Source organism: Mastigoproctus giganteus, chromosome 2, assembly GCF_048544385.1.
Source record: "Mastigoproctus giganteus isolate SK-2022 chromosome 2, ASM4854438v1, whole genome shotgun sequence".
In the NCBI taxonomy this organism is placed as follows: domain Eukaryota; kingdom Metazoa; phylum Arthropoda; class Arachnida; order Uropygi; family Thelyphonidae; genus Mastigoproctus; species Mastigoproctus giganteus.
This window is the reverse complement of record NC_143576.1, coordinates 240792294-240803263: the sequence shown is the minus strand read 5'-3', so window position 1 is coordinate 240803263 and position 10970 is coordinate 240792294. Positions and strand designations below refer to the sequence as shown.

Below are 10970 nucleotides of genomic sequence, written 5' to 3'. Positions count from 1 at the left end.
ATAATGTTTGAATTCACCCATAAATTTGCTTGGTTTAGGTCCGCCAACATCTTCTTCTAACGTGGGCTCGGTTTACAGGAAAAAAGGTGCCTTATGATGAGAGCCTGAGTGGTACTAGAACTACAGTAGTTTCTGTAAGTAGGAAAATAAATAGTGATATCAGTGTTATTTTGAGTGTGTGTGTATATATGTACACACACACCCCCACCCCTTAGATTTCTTAAAGACAGATAGTAAAAAATAATAATAATATGTTATATTATGATTTTATGCAGTATCATTCGTAATTTGGCATATATACCATATTGTAAATATGGCTGTGGAATAAAAAAATAACAAAATATGTAGCAAAATATATTTTGTTATTTTTTAAATTATTTTTAAAATTATTATTAATTTAAAATATTGTAAGAAATACTTAAATTTAAAATACTGTAAATATAATAAATAATATAGTAATAGTATAATAACATTATAATGGTATAATATAATAATAATAATAAAATTATTAAAATTTTAAAATTATTATTGTTATATATTTTATAAAAATATGTAACAAAATATATTTTTTCTTTTCTTGAAACAAAAAATAAAATATAAAGCAAAAGTATATACAGTGGATTCCGGTTATTTGGGCCACCGGTTAATCGGGGCAGCCATTTATTTGGGGCAAATCTTAAAAAACAGAACCCAATCGAGAAAATAGCCAGGATTTACTTCGCTTAATTGGGACAAAATGCCGTTTAATCGGGGCAGAAGACTGCAGCACTGAAGATTACCCTATGATTGTTCCCAACCGTACCACGTAGTTCGGTCGAATTTCTGGAGGTCACAACCATAAAACAATAAAAACAATTAGCAGTCACCTGTTTATTGGGCTTTTGTGTTAGTGAAATCTATCATAAACTGATAGTAAACTCGATCTTAATGAATTTGCGATAATACCGACAGCTGGAATTCTGTGGGTTATTATGGTGAAATATGTTTACACTTCTATGGAATCTTCAATCATATAAAAAAAAATAATTTTCAGGCTCTTCTCTTCATTCCTATTTTTAAAGCTTCGTAATTTGTTACTTCTCACTTTCACGTATCGTGTTACTTGCAATTTGTGTGTGCGCGCGGTGTTCTTTGTTATTGATTGCTTATCTTTTTACTGTTTTAGATATTAACCCCCACCACAAATGACATTGAACAGAAATGTCAACTAGTTTAGTTAGTATGTACATATTACAGTACGTATTAATTATTTCGATTATCACGTATATTCTTCCGAATTTCACGTATCATTTAATTTTTTAATTGGTAAGGTAATAAAGGGTAAATTTTTTCTTAATATATCTTTACTTTTATAGCCTATAGATAATATTCCTCCTATTTTCGCTAATTACAATCGCTGTTTAATAGAATTAAAATTCAATTCACAAACGTGATCACAATGACCGGCGCTTAATACACATCATATAGTGATCGGTACTTTAAATGGTGACTCCATCGTAACGTGATTGAACAGTGAACCAATTGTAAAGGGCGGGGGAGAGTACATTGTATTTTTAACTATTTACGTGAAACTTTGGATAATTGGGGCAGCCGCTTAATCGGACCAAAATGCACTAGTCCCGATGTGTCCCAAATAACCGGAATCGACTGTATATCAAATACTCCTTATAGCACAGTTCACTTTAAACACTCTTTTCTTCTGGTCCCATGGTCAGCTTCAGCCTGTGAAGTACAATGGAGTTTTTAATGGGTATGGGGCTCCCATTTAAATGCTTTATCACCTTTCTTAAGAAGGGATATAACCCTCCATCTTGATTTTGGCTTTGTAAAAGGGATGATAGAGACTAAATTCTAGGAATTGATAATCATGCAGTTTTATTTACTTCACAGAAATAATTTCCAGTGCAGGTGACATTTATTTTATATTCAGCTGAAATCTCTCAAGTTAAATATGCTAGTCTTTACAACTGTGGCTAGCTACTCATCATTGTATCCTTAGGTTTTTTTTTTTTTTTTTAAATTCAACATTAAGGTCAGGGAATAACCACCACATATCGTGGAGCAATATGGCCTTAGTCGCTAATGCTCCTAAAAACCAAATAACAACAACAACTTGCTACCTGGGAGTCTAAAACGCTGATGTAACTGATATTTGGGTGACACTCAAGTCAAGTGGATCCAATTTCGGCAAAGTCCGGACGGTCTGTGACAGCCAAATCCTCTGCTTGCATCTTCACGATGGTGGGACTGTTAGTAATCCTGGGTATAACCCCCATGCCAAGCACACTGCGGGTGACCACCCAGGCATGAGCCAACGTAAGCAGGGGTCAAGGTGTGGTGACACACGACATGGAGGAATGCTGCCCCTCTGTTTTACCAGGCAATACTAGGTGGTAGATGACTCTCATCAACCAGTGCAATACCATCACTTTGCTTATTGGAGGCTTGAAATGGTGGAACCCATGTTTAGTCTCCAGATCTAAATTCTGGTCAACCCTTCCCCACTCTTCCATCATGCAGTATGACTGATGTCTTTAGAGGATTCAATGGACATCATGGCGAGATCCAAATTTCCTTACATTTTGAGAGTACAGCTCTAAAACAATGTTCACAGGCCGGCCACTAGTTAGTACACCGGACCGAACCTATTGATAACTTTCTAGGAGGCTTCAGATCAGCTAGTGTATAATTTTGCTATCTCTGCTCTGCCAGATAGTGACTGGAAGGAGACCGAGTAGTGTGTATGTTGGAGGCATTGTCGAAGCCATGTTATGTCAAGGATCTGGGTATATTCTTACCATTTGCATACCGTATCCAAAAATTTCATTACTTCATACCGCATATCTCCCCTCCACTTTTTCTTACTATTGAATACACCGTGAATTGTCAAACTAATTGAGCAAGCTTATCTGCAAAAAGATTTAAACCTTCCAAACACTTCCTAGTTCATTTCGCAAATATATGTGGTCTCAGTTCTAATCTCAATTATGTAAATTTTCCACTTACAGTCTGCCAAACCCCATGTACTTTTTATGACAGAATCTTAGTTATCGGTTGATTCAACCACCGTTCATCTCAGTTGCCAAAATTATTTGTTGTATGATTCCTTTTGCCCCAAAGGTTTTACTTGTGCATATGTGCATTCCAATATTCCCTGTCAGGGACATGGTAATTTGGAATTCTCTCTTTTTGATCTTCTCTGGCTTAAAATCTCTCTCCCTCGTTTTGTCAAATTCATGTGTTGTCTTTACTGTTCTCTCAACTCCACTAATCACTTGGAGCTCTTTGACTTCCTCTAACTTTTTCCAGTCCAACTTTCCTAACAATGAGGTAATTTTTCCTTGGTGATTTTAATGTTCACAACTGCAGCTGGCTTCAGTTTTCTAACTACGCAGACCCAGCCTGTCAAGATGCTGAGGCTTTTGCAATCACAAAGGGCACCTCCATAGCCAGGTGGGCAGGAGCAGCAGTGCGTGCGTAGCACATGCTTCTTGATTAGACCGGGGTTTGAGCCCGTGACCACCAAATATGGAGGATGCGGAAAGATCAGGGAATGACCACTGCGTATCCCTGGAGCAATATGGCCTTCGTTGCTAATGCTGCTAAAAACTAAATAAAAACAACAACAACAATCACAAAGGAACTCACACAGATTGTTCATTTACCTAGCAGAATATTGGACAGTCCTAACCATACAGCCAACAGGCTTGATCTTTTTCTCACAAACAACCCTTCTAAGTACATGGTCAATGTGAGTGGTCCTTTAGGCACCTCAGATCACAACTTGGTGATTGTCTCTTCTCCAATGGAGCCTTTATCTCATGGCTATTTCCAACCTCATGTTGTTTGGCATTACAAGAATGCAAAATGGGATGACCTGCGAGATTTATTTTCTTCTTTTCCTTGATTTCAATCCTTCTAAAACTCAGTCCTATCTTATATCTCGCAAAAAGGATTCTTCTGCTCCTCTGCTTATCTTTGGTGACTCTCCGATTTCTAGGCAAGATGATATATCTCTTTTGAGGATTACTCTAACTCCTAATCTTTCTCTTGGCACAAGCACATTACAAATATTGCTTCCTCTGCATCTAAAAAACTTGATTTTCTCTTTCATTCTTGGCACTACTTTTCTTCTAAATAGCTGTTCACTCTGTACAAAACATAAATCCACTATACCATGGAATATTGTTCCCACATCTGGGGCAGTTCCCCCAAAACCTCTCTCAGGCTTCTAGATTCCATTCAGAAGAGGGCAATTAGGTTAATTAATGACTCCTCTCTAACAGAGTCTCTCCACTCTCTGTCTCATAGACATACTGTTTCTTCTGCATGCTTTTTCTACAGATACTTCCATTGGCACTGTTCTTCTGAATTGGCTTCTGTAATTCCCACTCTCTCTCTTTCAAAACAGTCCGAACACATGCTGCCACCAACTAACATCCATTCACTGTCCAACTTCAAACTCACAGAACCAACTTTTCATCTTCCTCATTTATTCATTCAACTGCCGTTTTCTGGAACAACCTTCCTTCATACGTATTCCCTCAAAATTGCAGTATACAGAAGTTCCAAGTCTAATGTCAATAAATATCTTCTTTCATCTTCTGAACCTCCAACCCAAGCATGGTACTAAGTACAATTGGTTCTAATACCTCTTGTGTTTGGGGTTTCATAAAAACAAAAAATAACTTTGTTAATACTACATTTATCATGTTTATATATCAAGCAGTTAATTACCATTGGTTATTGAGAGCAAAAATCAAAATTTATTGCAAGAAAGAACAAAAGAAATTGGTTAAGTCAACTAATGTGAAGAAGATTGACACTAACCAGCTATTGAAAAATTATCAAAAATTTGAACTAGAACTCTCCAGTCATTATCTTGTGCTGCAAGACCTTCTTGACATAAATTAGCATTAGCATTAGTAGAAGCATATAATGCAAGAAAGAAAGCTTATGCAGCATCAGCCAAAAAAAAAAAAAAAAAACAACGATCACATTTCACCCTTCCATTCGTTCCAAATACCTGTCCAGCTCAGCCTTAAATTTATTTAGGCTATCAACTTCCACAACAAAGGATGAAAGTCTGTTCCACCAACCAACTACCCGCTGGCTAAAGACAAACTTCCACAAATCTATCCTACAACAGTCTTTCCTCAATTTGAATTTATGCCCTTTCAGGTGATTATTCTGAGCAAGAGGAAGAATCCCATCAGCATTGAGCATGCTCAAACCATTCAAGGTTTTATACACCTCAATCAGATCACCTCGCAGGTGCCCAGTCTCCAGATACTGTAATTTGCACAACTTAAGCCTTTCTTTGTAAGAGCAACCCTTTGTTCCATTCACTAATCTAGTTGCCCTTGTCTGTACTCGTTCCAACAGCTCTACATCCTTCTTAAAATGAGGCCTCCAGACCTGTATACAGTACTTAAGGTGTGGCTTGACCATTGCCTTATACAAGGGGATAATCACCTCCTTATCCCTGCTAGAAAAATTCCTGTATATCATTGACAAGACACCATTTCTGAGCAGTGTAGACGGTCTACTCTTGCAGACCATCTACACTGCTCTGAAAACTTCAGATCTGCCTGCATCATTATCCCCGGGTCCTTTTCGTTCTCTATCACTGTCAGTGTAGTACCACAGAGTTGATACGTTACTCTAGGGTTACTGCTACCCATATGTAGTACTTTACATTTGCCAATGTTAAATTTCATTTGCCACCACAAATATCTGAAAATGGAAATTTTCAGATATTTGTGCCCTTCATCTGAAAATTAAGTCATTGAGACTATTGTATTGCCCTTGCACCAACTGTAAACCAAGAAAAACAAAACCAAAATATAGTAGTAGTAGTAATAGTAGTAATAGTGGCATGTGATGCAAGCGTATGAGCTTATACAGCATCAGCCAAAAAAAAAAAAATTTACACAACAATTCCCTCCAAATGTTTGTCCATTTCCTCCTTAAATTTATTTAACCTATCAACTTCCACAATGACAGATGAAATTTTGTTCAAGCAATTAACGACCCGCTGGCTAAAGGCAAATTTCCACACATCTATTCTACATCTGTGTTTACTCACTTTGAATTTGTGCCCCCTTAGGTTCGTAATCTTAACAAGTGTAAGAATCCCATCAGAATTCAGCATGCTCAACCCATTTAAGGCCTTATACACCTCAATCAGATCACCTCGCAGGTGCCTAGTCTCCAGCCGCTGCAATTTGCAGAACTTAAGCCTCTCTTGGTAAGAGGATCCCTTCATTCCCCTTACCAATCTTGTTGCCGTTCTCTGTACATGCTCAAGCAAATCTACATCCCTCCTAAAATGAGGCCTCCAGACCTTCGTGCAGTACTCAAGGCGTGGCCTGACCATTGCCTTATACAGAGGGACAATCACCTCCTTTTCCCTGCTAGCAAAATTCTTGTATATCATTGACAAAACCTCATGACCTGCCCTGGCAGCCTGTCTGCTTTTCTCAGAAAATTTCATATCTGACTGCACAAGTACCACACAGTTGGTATGTTCCTCTGCAGTTGCTTCTACCCATATACAGTACTTTGCATTTGTCAAAGTTAAACTGAAGTTTAACATTGACAAAGTTATCAAAAGAAACAATTGCCATGATGTGACAATTAACAAGTGACAAGAAATGAAACAAAATGGTAACATAAGAAACAAGGTAGAATATGTAGAAATGTGCAAGACCATAAGAAATGCGCAAGTTCAACATTGACCTCGTCAGAGAAATATTGAAAGAAAATCAAGGGCTAAAGAAAGCAAAATGAAAAATTACACCCAAGAGCCAAATGTTTGCTTTGAAGCTTGAAGATGGCACAACAATAAATACTAAAGTGAATGGAAGGATTTTATTAAAATCTTTATAAGGATAAAGGACAACAACTAGATCCAACACCAGACGTAGAAGATGCTATAAAATCAGTGAAAAATGACAAAGCAGCAGAACCCAATGAAGTCGCTGTTGAAAGCTGGAGGCAAGCCAGTATGTAAAGCTCTAGCTGTACTATTTTCAAAATGTTTTCTACTTAACAAAAGTGTCTGTCATGTGGAAAAATATACTTCACTTTCCAGTTCTTCTGTTAATTATAAATCAACAACTAAAGATATCTAAAAAAAAAAAAAAAAAATTAAAGAACTATCAAATTTTTTATTTGTCTGATTTTAATGAAATTTGGTATAGCTTGGTAAAACTTCCAATAAGAGCCATATATAAAATTCCATTAAATCTATACACTGGGAGTGAAGTTGTTGCATGTAAATGGAATGACATATTGAAGCTAACAGACACATTATTCATTTATTACCATGCCTAAAAAATAGAAGAAATCTGTTGTGCTAAGTACTGTTAAGCTCAATAATTAAATTACAAAAACATGTCTTTTCTCTTGGGTGGCCAGAAATGGTGTAGATTTAACTGTATTGCTCCCATGAAAAACAATGGGATGATCCAGAATATAGGCAGTAAATGATAAAGTTCTTTTAAAAAAAAAAAAAACAGTACTGCAGCTAATGAAATTTAGATTACAAAAAATAATATGGTCATGGAATAATCAAAAATAAAAGTAAACTAAGTATGACAAGAAAGCAAGGATAAAATATTATTGTCTAATGTGCAGCAATATCATGAAATGATAAGGAAAAAATCTAAAAATATGAAGAAATAACCCATTAAATAGAATTTTTTGTAGTAATAAGAGAAATTATATCTGACAAAATGTACAATATTAAAAGAAGCAAAAATAATTAGGAAGGAAAATAATTTTTTTCTGGCATATTGCAAGAAATATTGCATATTTTCTCTCTCTTTACATATAGAAAGAAATATTACATATTTCTCTCTATATGTAAATTTAAAAGAAATATGTAATAACAGGGAGTAGACTAAGTTTCTAAAATTTGATATTTTAGGTGAAAACTTTTGTTGTTAATATATAACAATAATAAACTATATTACATCTTTGAAATAAAATGCATTAAAGCTCTGAGGAATATCTTGAACTAAGATATTCCTCAGAGTAATTATCTTTTAGATCAGGCCTGGCCAACCTGCAGCCCACCACATTCTTTTTTTCGGTCCGCCAGATGATTTTTATATTACTGACTACATCAGTGGGAAATCATTCACTAGCTGCACTAGTCACGATAAATAACGACTTCACCTTGACTTCTCGAAGAACGCCGATGAAATAACAAAACTTTCAGCAGCAAAGAAGGATGTAGAGCTGTTGGAACGAGTACAGAGAAGGGCAACAAGATTAGTGAATGGAACAAAGGGTTGCTCTTACAAAGAAAGGCTTAAATTTTGCAGATTACAGTATTTGGAGACTAAGCACCTGCAAGGTGATCTGATTGAGGTGTATAAAGGTCTGAATGGTTTGAGCATGCTCAGTGCTGATGGGATTCTTCCCCTTGTTCAGAATAATGACCTGAGAGTGCATAAATTCAAATTGAGGAAAGACTGTTGTAGGATAGATGTGCGGAAGTTTGCCTTTAGCCAGCAGGTAGTTGATTGGTGGAACAGACTTCCATCTTTTGTTGTGGAGGTTGATAGCTTAAATAAATTTAAGGCTGAGCTGGACAGGTATTCGGAACGAATGGAAGGGTGAAATCGGAGCTTTTTTTTTTTTTTTTTTTTTTTTGGCTGTTGCTGTATAAGCTTGCTTTCTTGCATCGTGTGCCTCTACTAATGCTAATTTGATCATCGTTTCTCAGAACTAACAAAATATGATAAAGTGTTTGAGATATTCTGTTCTCCATTTCACACTAATGTTTCCCCTGTCCAGGAAACTAGATGGAAGTAACTGATTTACAGTGTAACAATAACTTAAAACACATTCACGGCACAACATCAAAAATCAACTTTTAAAACACGTGACAGCAGAAAAGTATCCCAAATTAAGATTTTCTGCACAAAAATTGTGAGTGCCTTCGGAACCACATATGTTTGTGACACTTTGTTTTAAAAAATGAAATTTATTAAAAGTAAATCTTGAGCTTCAATAACAGATGAAAATCTGGAAAATCAATTAAAATGTGCAACTACCAGTATTGAAATAGATTTTAAAAAATTGAGTGATCGCAAAGAAAAGCAAATATCTCATTGATGTGGATATAAAAAAAAAAATGAATGAATAAAATAAATTTTTATGGCATTTGATTTTTTATTTTTAAAAGATTGTTTTATTTTATGTGTGGCCTGCAGAAAATTTTAGCTCATTAGGATGGCCCACAGAATGATTTGGGCTGGCCAGGCCAGGCCTGTTTTAGATACACAAACACAAATATTTTTATGGAAAATACTAGAATATTTTACCCACTGTGATCAGCAAAGCTTTCCTGCACTTAGTAAATGTATTGGTCTTACATCTCATAGCAGAATGAACCACCTTTTACATGTTAAAAAATCTTAGGTTCCATGGATGTTGTGTTATCGTCATACAAAATGCATTACCAAAAGGTTAATTTGCCATTTATTTAAAAGATGGGATGCTGATAATCACTTCCATTTTCACACAGTTATGTGAAATTTTTTGTGATTAACAGTATCTGGTGAGGTGATTGTTAGTTGACTGTCCATTAAGAGTGAAGTATTGTTGAATTTGTGGAATTGTTTAGATTCAAATGAGCAGTGTGCTGAAATCTGCACAGTGCTATAAAATACACAATCCATCATTTGCAGTGAACACGATGTTTAGCTGTTCTAAATCACCTTGTTTTTAGCCTTCTGTTCTGTCCTGCATGGCTATCCCAGAGTATAAAAATTTATTTATTAATCCCAAAAGGAGTAAATATTTTACAAATAAGCATAAAGATGTAATATCTTAAAGGTAGGTTAAAGCACAATTTTATTTGGTCAGTATATTTTTTTTCTGATCTTTTCATAATGCTTTACACTTTTAACTTTCAGCGTTCTGCCCTTGCATACCACAATTCATCATTTGATGTCCTTCATCGGAACATTGGTATTTCAACATCATCCACTACTAGTCGCTCTACAACAAAAACTTCTAGTAGTCCCTATCGATCTGATTCACACCTACGAAACACATCTACTTCCACATCAGGAAATGCTAATTCAGGTTCAGAAATTCGGGGTCACCCATCAAGGAAAGCCTATTTACATGGCAGAACAAGATATAAACAAAGAGTGGCTGATGGTAAGAATATTATAATTTTTGTTACAAATTCATAAGATGACTGTTGATGTTAGCAGAATTGCAAAAGGAAAGTAGCAAACTAAGTAATAATATACATACTTTGATTGAAACATAGTATACAATTTAAAATATTCCTCTGTTTATAAGAAACATGCTAAAAAGTAATGCCTCTTATTTTTTGTGTCTCAGAATTTAGTAAGGATATTACAGTAAAAGATATGTACATTGTGATTTTTGCCATTTCAACACAGTTATTTTTAAATATAATCACTTGTGTAAACCATAAACTTCTGGAAAAGCTCAAGTAGCTTTATGATCACATCATCGTCTTAACACAAATGTTACCCCAAAAGATGTTCATTAAGTCCATGGAAAAGATGATAGTCTAACAGACTCAAATCTGCACTGTATGGCTGGTGCTGCAAGGAAATAAAACCAATTTGATTGGATACTATGATGCAGTCACAAAAGAACTGGATGCAGGGAATAACTTTGATATTATATATTTGGATCTTAGAAAGGCTTTTGATACTGTTGCACATGGAAGACCCTACCGACCTTTGTATCATCTGAAAACTTAGACAATTAAGCCTGAGCCGACCGGGCTAGCCGAGTGGGTAAAGTACCTGCTTGGCAACCCAAAGGTCGCGGGTTCGATTCCCGCCTCGGGCTTGGATCAAAGTACTGCAAAAACCTTGGGAGGTGCAATATGGCCACAGAAGCCGATGCGCCAACAACTACCAAATCAAAAAAAAAAAAAAAAAAAAAATTAAGCCTGATATACCATC

General features: G+C 35.8%; 1 protein-coding gene across 4 annotated transcripts in view; it reads left to right on the top strand.

Moving 5' to 3' along the window:
* Positions 1–10970, top strand: part of LOC150090305 (protocadherin-like wing polarity protein stan) — a 426116-nt gene that overhangs the window by 367235 nt on the left and 47911 nt on the right. For all 4 annotated transcript variants that reach the window (XM_090389794.1, XM_090389793.1, XM_090389795.1 and 1 more), the window contains 2 exons: positions 39–134; positions 9933–10182. In XM_090389794.1, the coding sequence (XP_090245920.1) occupies positions 39–134; positions 9933–10182 (346 nt within the window). The remainder of the gene's footprint in view (positions 1–38; positions 135–9932; positions 10183–10970) is intronic.